A 14891-nucleotide genomic window follows, 5' to 3' on the forward strand; every position below is an offset into this window, starting at 1 on the left:
ATTGTGAATAATGCTGTAATGAACACGGGAATGCTCATGTCTCTTTGAAATCCTGATTTTGAGTAAATTTCTAGAAGTGGAGTTGCTGGATTATATTACAAATCTACAGTACTTAAAACAGTATGTTATTGGCAATAAATACAGACAAATATATCAACAGAATAGACTAGAGAGCCCAGAAAGAAATTCATGCATATACAGTCAATCGATCTTTAACAACGGTACCAAAAATATAAAATGGAAAAAGGATGGTCTTTTCAAGAAATGGTGCTGAGAAAACTCGATATCCACCTGCAAAGGAATGAAAATGGACCCTTATATCACACACAAAAATCAACTCAAAGTGGATTAAAGACTTAAATATCAGACCTGAAACTAAAAATTCTATTAAAAAACACAAGGAGACAGTTTCATGATATTGGTTTTGCCAATGATTTCATGGATATTCATATCCATGGCTTTTAGAAATATAGGCAACAAAAGCAAAATTGAACAAGTGAGACTATTTCAAACTCAAAACCTTCTGCAAAGCAAAGGGAACTATCAATAGAGTGAAAAGTCTTCCTAGCACTTTTTATACTACCTAGAATTTGTTACTTTTCTCAGTTTTCCTCACACACACACACCTTGCTTGCTAAATGAGTGACCTGGAAAACCAAACCCTACGATATTCAGGATCAAAGCTGAAGGATGATTCTTCTTTAGTGATTTTGGCAGGGGTGGGAAGAATGGGAAGAAAGTGGATTAGAAGGAAGAGAGAAAAAAGAATTTTACATAAGCTTCCTGAGAAATTTATCAGGATATTATTGGATATCAAGGGATTAACAACTCCTTGTTTCTTGTTGGCCCCTAGTTTGAAGAAACCAGTATAATGTTCTGCAGAAAGATTTCTCTATTATGGAGAAAATATTTCCCCAAAAGTTGATTAATTTCTCAGCCAGTCTTCATGATAGATACTACAAATAATCAATGGCATTTCTTTCTCTTTTTTAAATTTTTTTTTTTTAGGATTCTATTTATGTATTTGAGAGAGAGAGAGAGAGAGAGAACACAGGAGACAGCAAGAATGGGGCAGGGAGAGGGAAAGCAGGCTCCCTACTGAGCAAGGAGGAGCCCAAGGCCTGAGCAATTCCAGGGCTCTGGGATCATAACCTGAGATGAAAGCAGTAACGTAACCAACTGAGCCACCCAAGTGCCCCAACCAAGGACATTTCTATCGTAGACATGTAGACGTGGTTCTAACTTCTCTTCTTTAACCATATTCTCACAACCTAACTGCACAACAAGACTGGAGGCTGAACACACTTAAGAACCAAAAGGATTGAAACACCTTACCTGAGACAACACAAATAGAAAATTAAAGAAGAAATGATGAACAGGAGGATGTAAATGAGCACTGTGAGCATTACACCAAGAACACCCGAATGCTCGGTTCTCACAAACACCCAGTACAGCTTTGCTGCATCAGCCACAGGAGTCTCGTCATTATGTGTAAGCCGCTGAGGAAAGAGAACACAAATGTAAGAAATAGGATGGAAATACCGTTTATCGAGTCAGATGAATTTAAGTACATAAAAACCATATGATACCATAATTTGTTTTTAAATTAAATTCTCAAGGTACTAAAGATCACCAGATCTTCAGCTATATAAAGGAAAAGAAACAGACTGGGTTTCCATGGCTGGTTTACCAGGTTGTTGTTGTTGTGTGTGTGTGTGTGTTTTCTCATTTCCCTATAAGCTTTTAAATGTGTATACTCTACATGTAATTCATAAAGTAAAAGCCATGTATTATTTATGTACTATTAACTTCTGAATTTAATGAGCACAAGATATAAAGACATTAAATATGATGGTGGAAAGATCTCTTTCTCTCTGAAGCAGATTTGAAAGGAATTTAATTTGTACTATGCATAAAATAGGTAGCTTATTTTAGAAAATTATAAAAAGAAGTTATCAGTCTATTTAATGTGAACTTGAAAACCAAAGTTTACATTAGGTCAATTTAACAATAAGTCCTTCTTTTAGACAAGGGACAACACATTCTATATTGAGCTAGAAATAAATACAAGGCAATGAGGTCTTTAAAAGCTAATATTTAATGTTATAGACCTAGAACATTGACACTTGATATCTTTGACCTCTGAATTTTCAAAACATAAATGCTCTGTAATTATGACTCTTATGGTATTAGGTGGAAGTAATATGTAATATAAATGTAAATAAAGTGTATTTTCTTCAGTGTAAGAAAGAAGGAAGAATTTCTTTAGTTTTTAAACTGATAATTGTATAAATAAGTATGGCTTGAATGGACATGTTCAGAACAAATCCATATCACACAGGTACAAATAAAAACAGAAACAGGTTAATCCATATTTTCCTTACATCAGAATATCCTTTAACACTTGGACAATGACTCAAAGTCAGACATTCTGACTCTCAACTGATGTTTCTTTCACCGCCACACCAAAATTTCAGTTTTTATATTCTGTACTTGTTAATGGGTCAACCTTGTGGAATGTGAATCTGTTGCTTGGACGTCAGGCAGAAGATTTGCTAGTATTGTCATACATTTCTTCTGTTCTAGATCTTCCCCTTCTGCTACTTCTTAAAGGCAAAGACACAGATGTGGGATTCCCTGACAACACATACTAAAAATGATACATACATGATGCCAATAACGTAATCTAATCAACAGATGCTAATCATTCACTTGGTCCACACACATTTTGTGAATGTCCACCACATGTCATTAAGCTCTGAAGATGGGAGAGTGAGTAAAATTAGACAAAAGCCCTATGTTCTTGGAGTTCACATTTAAGTTGGGGTGGAGGTGTTGGATAAACATGTAAGTGGATTAAGTAATTAGTATGGTAGATTAGAAGACGGCATTTTGAAGAAAAACATGAAGGAGAAAAAAGTACAGGAGGGATAGAGGTGTATTACTATATACTGTGATCAGAAAAGTTATCATTTGAACAAAGACTTGAAAGATATAAGGGAACAAGTGATATGCCTACCAGATGGCATTCATCACATACTCCCCATACTTCGTCTTCTGTGTGTGATTCTCTAACTAGACTGGAAGTTCCTGCCTGGATCATGGGCAATGACTCTTACATCTTATATTGTACACAGAGTGTAAGTACCATCACTTCATTATAATCCTCAACCTATTCCTTTCAGTTTATATGTATGATGCCTTGGATTTTTCAATTTTTCAACAATTTTTCAATATTCAATATTCAATAATATTAAATAATGTTTCAATATTTCAATAATATTTCAATATTTACTTAGATATTTCAATATTTCCAATTGGTTGTCCCAACAATACTGTGAAATGAGTAAGGTACGTGTTATTATCCGTAGGCATTATTACTTTTTTGTGGTACATATGAAGTTGAAGACTGACTCACCCAACATCATATAGCTGACAAATGGCAGAGCTGAGACCAGAATCCACTTTCCCTGACTCCAAGTCAATGCTCTTCCCATTAATCCATGATAACTTCTAATGCATTTTCAAGACTGATTTGCTGAATGAAGACACTTGTATTCTACCCTTGTTTGATCTTTATTCTTATGTATTATCCTTATCTATCTACACTGAGGGCAGAAACCATGCCAGACTTACTCTGTTTCTTTTAAAATCCTGTGCAGAGAGTATACAGTCAATAAATACATGCTGATCAATTAAAACATTCAATAGCAAATCCTTCCTCTACTTTTTATCTAGATTGGGGCTCAGGCAGAGAAAGAATTTATGAATTTGGTGGAATTGTTGTATCATCAACGGGGGGTCCGGGAATGCATTGCCAACCTCTGAGCCAGCAGACCGAGAGACTAACAAAATGTTATTAGCAACATCAACAGCCACCCATGTGTCAGCCTCAAACCATTCCATCTGCCACGTCTCCTTCTGGATTGCCATTAAAAAAAAAAAAGAATCCAGAACAAAATGTATCAGTAAAATAAGGTAGCCTCTTTCTTGGCTAGCTGATCAGGATCAAATAAGTACAAGTGATCCCTGGCTTTCTCTGCTAAAAGGCAGTGCTGAAAGTATGAACCCAAGCAAGTTGAATCTCATGAGTGACTTTCAATCTATGATAACAATGATCGCATGTGGAGCGGTAGTTCACTGAATTTAATGAGCATGCAAATCAACTGGAAGGTCTGTTAAAACACAGGAGCCCCTTCTCAGAGGCTGGGCTTCTTCCCAGAGTTTTTGACCCCATAGATTTGGTACGGGGTCTGAGATTTTGCATTTCAACTTGCACTGCAATCAAGTTCCCTGGTGACATGATGCTATTTACCCAGGGACCTCACTTTGAGAACCACCGCTTTAGCGCAGTACTTCTCAAACTTGGTGAGCTGAGTCCCTGGAGAGCATGTTAAAATGTGAATTTTGATTTAATTAATGGGCATGTCCATGTGTGGACTCCAAGGCTGCTGCTCTGTGGGTTACCTGCAGCTTTGAAGTTTTCTTTTTTTAATGACAGCAAAATTAGATGTCATCTGCAGTGAAGCCTGATGGATTCTAACCGGAAAGTCTATAATTGTGCAGATTGGGAATGAGACTTCAGCTTTTCTTTCCAAGTGGAGAATGATACAGGTGCTATACTCATCTATTAGAATCCAAGTCAGCTTCCATCAGGTTACAGACCTCCGAACTGGTGCTGAGATGGCCCTGCTGGAGGCTACTTTCCTGTAGATTACATCAGAGGCCCCAGAGTAAATTTATACTCCTCATTTTGTCAGCTGTCTTTGATACAGTGGCCCACTCAGCTATTATTCTCTCTAGAGGACCTGATTGGAATAAGGAAAGCCATTCCAGGAGGGCTGCAGTCATTCCTATGATGAGATCGTAGAAGATGACAGAGCTGCTCATCCTCCCCAAATTGCTTCACCTGTGGGGTTGCACCAAGATTGAACTGGCACCCCATGTGCTCAATAGGCCCATCAGGCATCTGGGAGGAACTGGGAGATGCCATGGAATATGATCCCGGTGGAATGCAAACAGCGTTCCCCTCTACACTTCCTGCTCAACCAACCTTGATCACTCGGTCTCCCCCTCGCTAACCATAAGTCTGAGTGAAGTCAGAATCTGAATAAAATCCAGTTGGCTCCAGCACAATCTGCCTAGAATCAGAACGCAGCTAATGATGGGCGGGGGGGGGGGAGGGGACTTAGAGAAAACACATGAAAACACGCCTACTCTGACCTGTCATCAAGGTGTGCGATGGTACTGAGACTTCAGACAATCGTTGCTGGCTAGAATGTGGAAATACATCAGCCTTCCAAGCACTGACAAACTTCCCTTGGTGCCCGGCTCTTCCTTCAACCATCAGCAGCAGAACTAGAAACTAGATATACTGGTAGGCTCCATGAGCACTGCTTTAAGTCATTTTAATAATGCTGAATGATCTGCATGGTTCCAGAGTCAACTATCACATTTGTCTGCAGGTTCCGAGCATCTCTAACAGAGGTAATGCTACAAGAAATAAACAGAATCCTCACTCAAAGCCAAACAGGCCATTAATGGGCTCAGTGCATCTGGGCCCCCAATCTTGTTGAGAACACCCCAGGAACCCTGAGCAAACAAAAGGAAAGGGAGAGTAAGGAGCCTAGAACCTTGTTGCAGTGCGATCTGGTACACAAACCAACATCTTTGGCATCACGTAGGAATCTGTTAAAATGCAGAATCTCAGACCCCCCAGCTGCTGACTCAGAATTTATATTTTAATAAGGTCCCCAGGGAAGGAATAAACCCAAAAAAGTGGAAGAAGCCCCGCTGTGGCACAGTGCAGCCTGAGAGGTAGAAATGAAACAGTGACGGGTTTGCCCATCCTCGTTGCCGACCGCAGAACCCGGGGCCTGATCTCACCAAGCACTCTGAACACTGATTCGTCTTCAGTTGTACAAGCACATTTCAAACACTGTTAATGAGAAGAGTCCATCAAAAGGCCCCACCTCTGTGATCTATTTGGCACAATGGATATAGTCTCGACACATATAAACCAATTGTAGAACTTTTCTTTTTCTTCTAGAAAGGACAAATACACCAGTTATGGAATACTATTGATCAATTAAGATAATTTTATTAATGACTGTTTGATCACATTGATGTATTTATAGTATCCATCTGCTCTTTTGCTTGGAGCTATGTTTCATAGCCAGCTCTACGGTATAAAAATGTAGTTAAAATTCAGATTTCCTTTCATTTCGTGAGCATGATGAAAGTCCAAATAAGTGCCTATGGAGTAAGTTTTTAAATTTCATTTATCACTTAGAATTGTTTAAAAAGCTCTACTTTTTCTTGAGTATATTTATTACAGAACAGTATTAAACCAAAGAAAATAAGTAACCTAACCAATTGAAGGAACTACTGTATGATTCCTTTTTAAATAAAGTTTGGCTGTGAAAATCTTTATTACTAAAAAGAGTCACCAACAAAAAGTTACCAAATAAAACTTCTCTGTAATAATTGTGAAAATGCACCAATTAGTTTGAATTTGATTGCCAACATTATTTCCTGCTTATTCTGCAAATGTTCATTTAAGACTGTTAAAAACACTTCAGTTGATTATAATAGACATCCATCATTTTTATGATGAGGAAAAACTTAATAACTTCAATTTAAGATAAATATTGAATTTTTCATGATTACTGGAACTTCCCACATCAACCGATTCATGCACTAAAGCAAAATTTTATGTCAAGAACTCATATCCCGATTATTTTACTTGACTTACCCCCAGGGCAGTATCCACTATAAACACTGCCAGTGGGTCTAGAACTGTCCATAGTCCCATGGTAATGATTAACTTTGACAAGATGTCAGGGCAGGAGGCAAACACTAGCTGACAGCCCCATCTGATCAGAACCAAAGGAAGTATCACTGCGTTCAGCACTAAAGGTCCCACCACAACCACGAGCAACTCTTCTCTGATTCGAAGTGAGGAAGTTGGGTAGCAAAGCTCCACCGTGAAAGGGGAAAAATGGAATCTGTGGGAAAACAAAGCAACCACGCATGTGTAAGCAAGAGAAACTATACAAGATACCAGGTATACAAAATAATTTTTAGATTATATGCTTTCTTTGTTTCATATAGAAAAATTGACACTTAATATTACCCCCAAATTGGGTGTTAGAAGGTTTCATCTTTTCCCAACCCCATAGAACCACCACGAGAGCTCACGTTCGAGTAAAAGGCAAATTCTATTTTGGCCATTGTTCTCATGTCATAGGCCACCATAGAAAGAAAAATAATTCTACCCACTGAGCAGAGCATTCTCTAAGGACTGCCCTGCAGATAATACACACTCACAGGTAGGCCGTGTGGAATGCAAAATATACCAGTGGGCGTAGTAATGAGTCAACCTCTATCCGAAACCAGAAATGTAAATCAGTCGAATCATTCTTCCGAGTCTTAACATACCTGATGGATTTTGAGTGATTCCTCTAGATAGATCCTCAAATACAGAACAACACTGCTCTGCTGCGAGTAAAAATATCCTATCCCTTAGCTGTCTTAAAAAGGACAACTTGACACAACCTGAAAACTGAAGGGTCAAATCCAAGGTGAGCCCAGTCATTCAGGCAGCCTTGACCCAGGTGTTGCTACCCTCCTTCTATGGCCAAGTGAGATTTCATTGTGCTCTAAGTTTTCCCTCCCCTCTATTTCAGCCACAGTTATTCTGCTCACACACCCTCTTTCCCAGCTCTCTACTAAAAAAGAGTTCTTCATTTTATCCACTCCTTGACCTATGCTTTGGAGGAACTTTTATGCTTTGTTCTTATGCTGTTGTGAATGTCAAAGGAAGTAATGTGTGTACATTTCACTGCAGAGGACCCAACACAGAACAGTAGGTGAAGAAATGCTCCTAGTCGCTGTGGTTACTGTCATGTCTCATAACTCCAGTGTGACATGGAGCTAAGATTCGAGCCTGCAGATCTAGACAATAGTCAACAAAATACCTTATCTCTTCTTAGGTCTTCTGATGCTTAAGAAACCAGATAAACTGGGCTGCCAAGACATTTTTCTTGCAGTCCCATTTTATAAACAACCAATAAAAATAGAGCTTTCCTTTTTTTTTTAATTGTAGAAGTAAAAGAGTATTACCAAAAACAACTAGCTCAAGCATATGACATTTGTCCTTTCTGCTTTGGAATCCCTCACCAGAAGAAAGAAAAAAGAGAGAGAGCAAGAAAAAAAGAAGGGGGGAGGGGGAGAAAGGAAGAAATATATCTATTTAAAAATTCTCTCTTGAAGATATGGTAATTTAGTACATGTAAACGTGCATATTCCAGGTCATTTACATATTTGTGATTTAATTTCAAAGCACAGTCAAAAAGTCTATGTGTGTACGTATAAAATACACACATATTCTTTTTCACAGTGGCTTAAATTTGTTTGTGATCTTCTTAATTGAAAATATACACACATCTTTATTTTTATCTGCAACATCTACATTTGAGAAAATGAATTTTACTTGTATTGATTTCTCTCTGTTGGTCTATGTTACAGTGTCTATGGAATCAGGTTTATGGAGAGATAACCTGCAAAGTGTCGCCTTTTTCCAGAGTATAATGACCCAGAAAGCTGTCTGGTCTTGAGTTTGGTAATTGTTTGAATTCAATCATTTTGCAGAAGAAGCAATCTTTTCCTCCCTGAACATAGGTGATAAATCACACTTACATTACTTCTAAAATACCTTCAGCCCGAGTCACTCTGATAAAATCAAAACAGAATAAAATACAGTCGCTAAATTCCTTTTTGGGTTCTGCTCAGAGGGTAGAACGTACTTGAATCTGTTAAATTTTAGAGAAATATTGATGTGCCAGATACGTGTTGTCTATACAGGCCCATAGGATGAGACTATAACTGTAATCGACCTTCTTGCTCTTAGGTAAAGACATTTTTGTCTCTTCGAATCATACCCGCATTTTAGGTCTTTGGGCAAATGGACAGAGAGGAGTTTTGCACTTTCATTTGGCCGAACAAGATGAAAATGCATCCCTTTGACTTGCAGGGGAAAGCACTCACTTGGTAACAGGAGTGGAAATGGCCCGGAGGAACAGCCACTGGCTAAGGTAATGCAGGTAGAGCCTCAGGAACCAGAGGGAAGCCATCAGCAGAATGATGTACCAGAAGCCCTGACTTCTCCACTGAGCTAGCTGAAGCTCCGAAAACACGGACACCAGCACGAAATGCAGATGCTTGAGGAGTCCCCCAGGTCCAGTACCACGGGCAGCGGAAGTACAGCTACAAACACAGCAATAATGAATTTGGAGCTTAAGGTACATGCCCAGCAGTAAAATAGTGTGAAACCATAATAAAGACATTGTGAAAGTGAAATGGAATGAAATTATTTCTTAAATACTTGGACTCAGATTACTTAAGCTTCTGTTTGCTGTAATGGAGGACTAAGAGGGACCATGGAGATGGGTATCAAGGAGGGCACAGATTGCACGGAACACTGGGTGTTACACACAAACAATGAACCATGGAATACTGCATCAAAAACTAATGATGTACCGTATGGTGACTAACATATCATAATAAATAAAATAAATAAAAGTGGAACCATGGAAAGAAGCATGTAAATAGAAATGGAAAACAAAATCAAAATGAGGTATTTCCTCACATCAGTCAGGAAGATGACTGTCCAAAAGAGAAAAAAAGAAAAAAGAAAGAAAAGAAAGTCAGAAGATAACAAGCATTGAGGAGGGTATGGAAAAATAGGAACTCTTGTACCCTCCTGGTAGGAATGTAAATTGGTGTGATTGTTTTGGGACACCGTATGGCTGGTTATCAAGAAATTAAAAATAGAGTTACTGTGGGGCGCCTGCGTGGCTGGGTTGGTTGAACATCCAACTCTTGATCTCAGCTCAGGTCATAAACTGAGGGTCGTTGGATCTAGCACCATATTAGGCTCAGTGCTGGTCATGGAGCTGCTTGAGATTCTCACTCTTCCTCTCCCTGTACCCTCCCCCCCCATTTATGCTCTCCCTCTCTATAAAAATAATAAATAAAATAAAATAAAATAAAATAAAATAATAAAATAAAAGTAGAACTACAAAATGATCCAGCAATACTCTTTCTGGGCATATATCCAAAACAATTCAAAGCAAAATCTCAAACAGATATTTGTACACCTCTGTTCATAGCAGTATCATTCACAAGAACCAAGAGGTAGAAGCCACCTAACTGTCCGTCAAATGAAATGTTATTTAGCCTTAAAAAGGCAGGAACTGTTGACACCTGCCATTACGTGCATGAATCTAGAGGACATTATGCTAAATGAATTAAACCGGTGAGATAGAGACAAATCCCTTATGATTCCACTTATATGTGGTAGCTAGAGCAGTCAGATTCACAAAGGTTGAAGGTAGAATGAATTTTACCAGGGTCAGAGTGGGGAGGGTCTTAATGGTATAAGGTTTTCATTTTGCAAGATGAAAAAGTTGTGGAGATTGGTTGCATGATGATGTAAATGTACTTAACATTGCTGAACTGTATTTTTAAAAGTGGTTAAGATGATAAATTTTATGTTATGTGTAGTTTACAATAAGATATTGTAAAAGAAATATGGAAATGAATTATTATAAGTAATAAACTTATTTTAAAAAATCTTTAAAATCCATTTATATTCCTGTTTATCTCACCTACCCACAGAGACCTTTATTAAAATTAGATTTTGTTATTTGTATATGCCTTTTTAAAAGTTAACTATTTTTAAAAATGAGTTATTAATATAGGAGTTATTAATGTCATTAATTATTAATGAGTTATTAATAATGAGTTATTAATATGCCATTGGTAATATGCAAATGAGAATTTGAAACTTTGAAGTTCTCTTATTCCTTAACACAATACTGACATTCTGTTGAAACTAAACATAAAATAATTACATCCAGGGTATTCTGATTTCAATCAGGTTTCCTCTCTCTGTTTGGTATTGGGAGCAAGAGATGTTTTCAAAGTTTCTAAAATTAGAGTTTTTGCAAGAAAGAAGATGAAAAAGTATCTGAAAATAAATTAGAGGCATGGGGCACCAGTGTGGCTCAGATGGTTAAGTGTCTGCCTTTTGCTCAGGTAATGATCTCTAGGTCCTGGGATCTAGAGCCCCACATTGGGATCTCAGCTCAGTGGGGAGTCTGCTTCCCTCTTCCTCTGCCTCTCTCTTGCAGGGAATATACAGTAGAGTTCCCATAGCTTAGTGACTACAGGTATAAGCTCTGGACTCTGCCTGTCTACACAGAAGTCCTTTCAATGCCTTAGTTTGCTCATATGGAAAGGGGGTATGCTAACAGTACCCACACCCCAGGGTCAGTATGATGACTAAGTTAAGAGCCATGAAAGACTTTGAACACTGCAAAACCTGCACCTCCATCACAAAATAACAGATACTCAATCCACTGCTTTACCCTCTTCCCATATTTACCAGAACTACTTTGAAATAGGCTGGGCTTCCATCAAGCCCAAGAAATGTAGGAGACGATGTGATTCCTTTTATTTTTAGAGCATAAACAGGATATGCATATGTTGCTTCACTCCAATAGTAAATATCATCAGTGTGTACCATCACCAGCTTAACAAAATGTCAGTTTTGTTACATCAGTGATTGATTTTATAATAACTAGGTTCCAAGTCCTGGGTTAGCATGTCTGATTCTATTCTAGAAAAATATTCTAGAGTAATTCAGTAAATGCCTCAACCAGAAATGGTCCTGATTAAAAGCATCTTACCAAAGGAGAAGCTAGTATGAGAGGAGGTAGCTCAGCGGCAGTTGAGGCAGTGTGAGAACATAACAGAAATGAAATTCACAGACAGATTCAAAAGATTGTATATAAAAAAGCTTATCTCACTCTGAAGACTAAATATGATGATAATTGAACCGTGAAAAGGAGAAGATAAATAATAGAAACGAGTCTTTGCAGAGATAAAATTAAAAAACAACAACAACTGAAGGGCGCCTGGGTGGCTCAGTCCGTTAAGCATCTGCCTTCAGCTCAGGTGATGATCTCAGGGTCCTGGGATCGAGCCCCGCATCGGGATCCCTGCTCAGTGGGGAGTCTGCTTCTCCCTCTCCCTCTGCCTGCCTCTCTGCCTACTTGTGATCTCTGTCAAATAAATAAAATCTTAAAAAAAAAACTGATAACAACAGAAAGTAAAAGAAAACCCATATCGTCCTTAGAATTCCAATCCATGACTTTAGCCTTTTGGTCTGTGCAGGACTCATGAGGCACTGAACTTGACAGTGACAGTCCCCTTTTGTTGTTCTTGTGTGTATTTTCCCATGAAGGTGTAGAGCACCACCCAAGACATCAACGTGCAGTCTGTACTGAGCCTGCTTTTCAATTATACAAATGAGCAACAACTAAACAGGAAACAGATCCCTGAGAGGTTTTGGTTTCCCATTGGTAACAGGGTCCTCATAGAAGGATTCCAGAATACCTTACTACATTTATCATCATGGGAAATGAAATCCAGAACTTTCTACCCTGCTAAAGCAAATATTCTGTGCATGCTGCTCTTCAGTTAATTATTCTGTTGCTGTTGTGCCTCTTCAAAGAGAAGAGAAAATCAAATACAGATTTGGCATTGTGTGGTTTGCAAAAACCCAGAAAATCTCAGATGATGCAAAACAGAAGAGACAGTAGCTTATTTGACCTTTGGAAATTTCCACTGTTCTTTTCATTGATATAAATGACTAAGCAGTTTAAATGTTTATGCACAGAACCCACTATAAAGTCATACTTTTGTCATTAGTTTCACTGATAAATATTTCCCACCCACATTCAGATACACATATTTGTTGGTAGGGCACTTGCATTAGGACAAAGAACACTAAAATGTCACCATGAATCACTTATATCAAATTCAAAATACTTAATTACTCTGTACCTAGTGAACACAAATCAGTATTTGTTTTTCCTTGTTTGTTTAACAGTGATAACTATAGTATCTGGATCCCGATAATTAGGAAAGACCTGGAATCAATCATTTAGAGTCTGAAAAATCATATACTACGAAGTTATATACGAAAAATTATATACTACGAAAATTAATACAAGACTTAGTTGATGCTAGATGATGGCAAATAAAAGCAAGTATCGACAAGCTTGTTGGGTGAAAAAAACTCACTGAAGAGTACTTTATAAACCATTCCCATGTGACAGGGACAGTCCTTTTCTTTTAATCATTTTGAATTTGTACCTGAACTCCAGATGGGTACAGATAGAGAATTACAGCCACAATTATGCCTTCATATATTGTTCTCGAAATATATTTCATTCAAAAGAAAATTCTGCATCCATGTTTCGAAATTTTCTTGAAAGCAAGCATCTCTTTTATTCTTGTCTACATGTAAGGCACATTATAAAAACCGGTGCCATTGTACACTATCTTCATCCACATTTCAACTGTTCTTTCCTCCCTCTGTAATCTTTCTTGGTTATGTACAAAGAGTATGACCATCAAAAGGATAATAAATGGCCTCTGCCACTGGGGTGTGTAATACGTACAGTGGGAATTGATTTGTTGGTTATGAAGGAAGCCATAGAGCACACAGATCACTGCAAAATCACATTGAGGCCAGCAGCTACTCCTCAGTTCCTGCAGGCGACTCCTCTATCGCTCACGGGGTGAGCTGCCAGAGGCTGAGAAGAATGGTCAGGTCATCCAGTATTCAGCTATTAAATGAAACCTATTTCTCTGAACTTCAGCCACATTTCATATGACACACATATATCCCCCTTCCATGCCCAGTCCTTATAGAGACCCGATATCAAACAAGATTTCTATGATCCATCAGTGTAATAATAATAAAAAAAAAAAGGACCGAAATTGCTTTGGGGAAAAAAAAAAAAAAAAGCATGGAATGCATTCTTAAACTCTCTTCGACTGTGAACAGAAGTCCTTAGGGATTTGTGGACAGCCAAAACCCATCATTCATCAGCTGTGCATAATAATCCTTTTTAAAAGACACTATGGATAAATGGCACTAAAATTTCCATATTCCCTTCTTCTGGTATAACTAGCCATAGTCTAAATGTAGCATTTTTTAAATCAAGTTATTTTTTATTTTTTTTATTTTCGTGTAGTTCTTTTATTTGAGTATTTCTCATTTCTCTTTTCATCATGTTCCATTTATCACGTTTTGGAACATGGAATCCTCAGTGACTGTGAGTCTTTTCCTAAGGCTTAGTGGTTAGCATTTCAGGGAGTCATTCTAATACATGGATAGGTCATACTGTGTTAATGGTGGAGAAAGCCTCATCATAGTCCCTCAGACTTTTTCAGAAGCTAAACAAACTAAAGCATCAGGAAGTTAAGCGATTTGCCCAAGTTGACACAACTGGTAAGAGTTTTCTAACTCCTGTCTGCTGACTTGCCATGAGGAACTCTCCATCGGTTTAGCAACAGAAGGAACTCTAGACTGTCTGAAAGTGGGCCCCTTTATTTGAAACCTGAAAGAAAGAAAGGGTTCTTCCTTCGTGGAAGCTGGTTTAAGGGGACGCAACTCACTCGTTCACCAGATCATTATTCTATGAATGTATATGTAAGGCCCTGTGATGACGTAGTAGGCAGGATAACCCCATCCCCAATATGTCCATACTTAATCCCTGTAACAGGTGATTATGTTAAAATATATGGCAAAGGGGAATTAAGGTAGCAGATGGAATTAAGTTTACTAAGCAGCTGAGTTTAAATAAAGAGAATATTAGGGATAATTTGGATGGGCCCAAGGAATTAATAAGGGTCCTTAAAAAGTGAAATTGAGAAGCAGAAGACACAGGGAGACAACCAAAAGGAGAACCAGAAGAATGGCAGTGTGAGAAAGACTTGGCCCAAATTCATTGGCTTTACAGATGGAAGAAAGG

General features: G+C 38.1%; 1 protein-coding gene across 1 annotated transcript in view; it reads right to left on the bottom strand.

Annotated features, from left to right (window-relative positions):
* The window catches only part of LOC123942250, a gene marked incomplete at its 5' end in the record, with an annotated part of 301675 nt that overhangs the window by 85649 nt on the left and 201135 nt on the right, over window positions 1-14891 (bottom strand). The window contains 3 exons of the mRNA XM_046006109.1: window positions 1336-1499; window positions 6755-7007; window positions 9049-9267. Coding sequence (XP_045862065.1) covers window positions 1336-1499; window positions 6755-7007; window positions 9049-9267 — 636 coding nt within the window. The remainder of the gene's footprint in view (window positions 1-1335; window positions 1500-6754; window positions 7008-9048; window positions 9268-14891) is intronic.

This window comes from Meles meles, chromosome 5, assembly GCF_922984935.1.
Source record: "Meles meles chromosome 5, mMelMel3.1 paternal haplotype, whole genome shotgun sequence".
NCBI lineage: Eukaryota > Metazoa > Chordata > Mammalia > Carnivora > Mustelidae > Meles > Meles meles.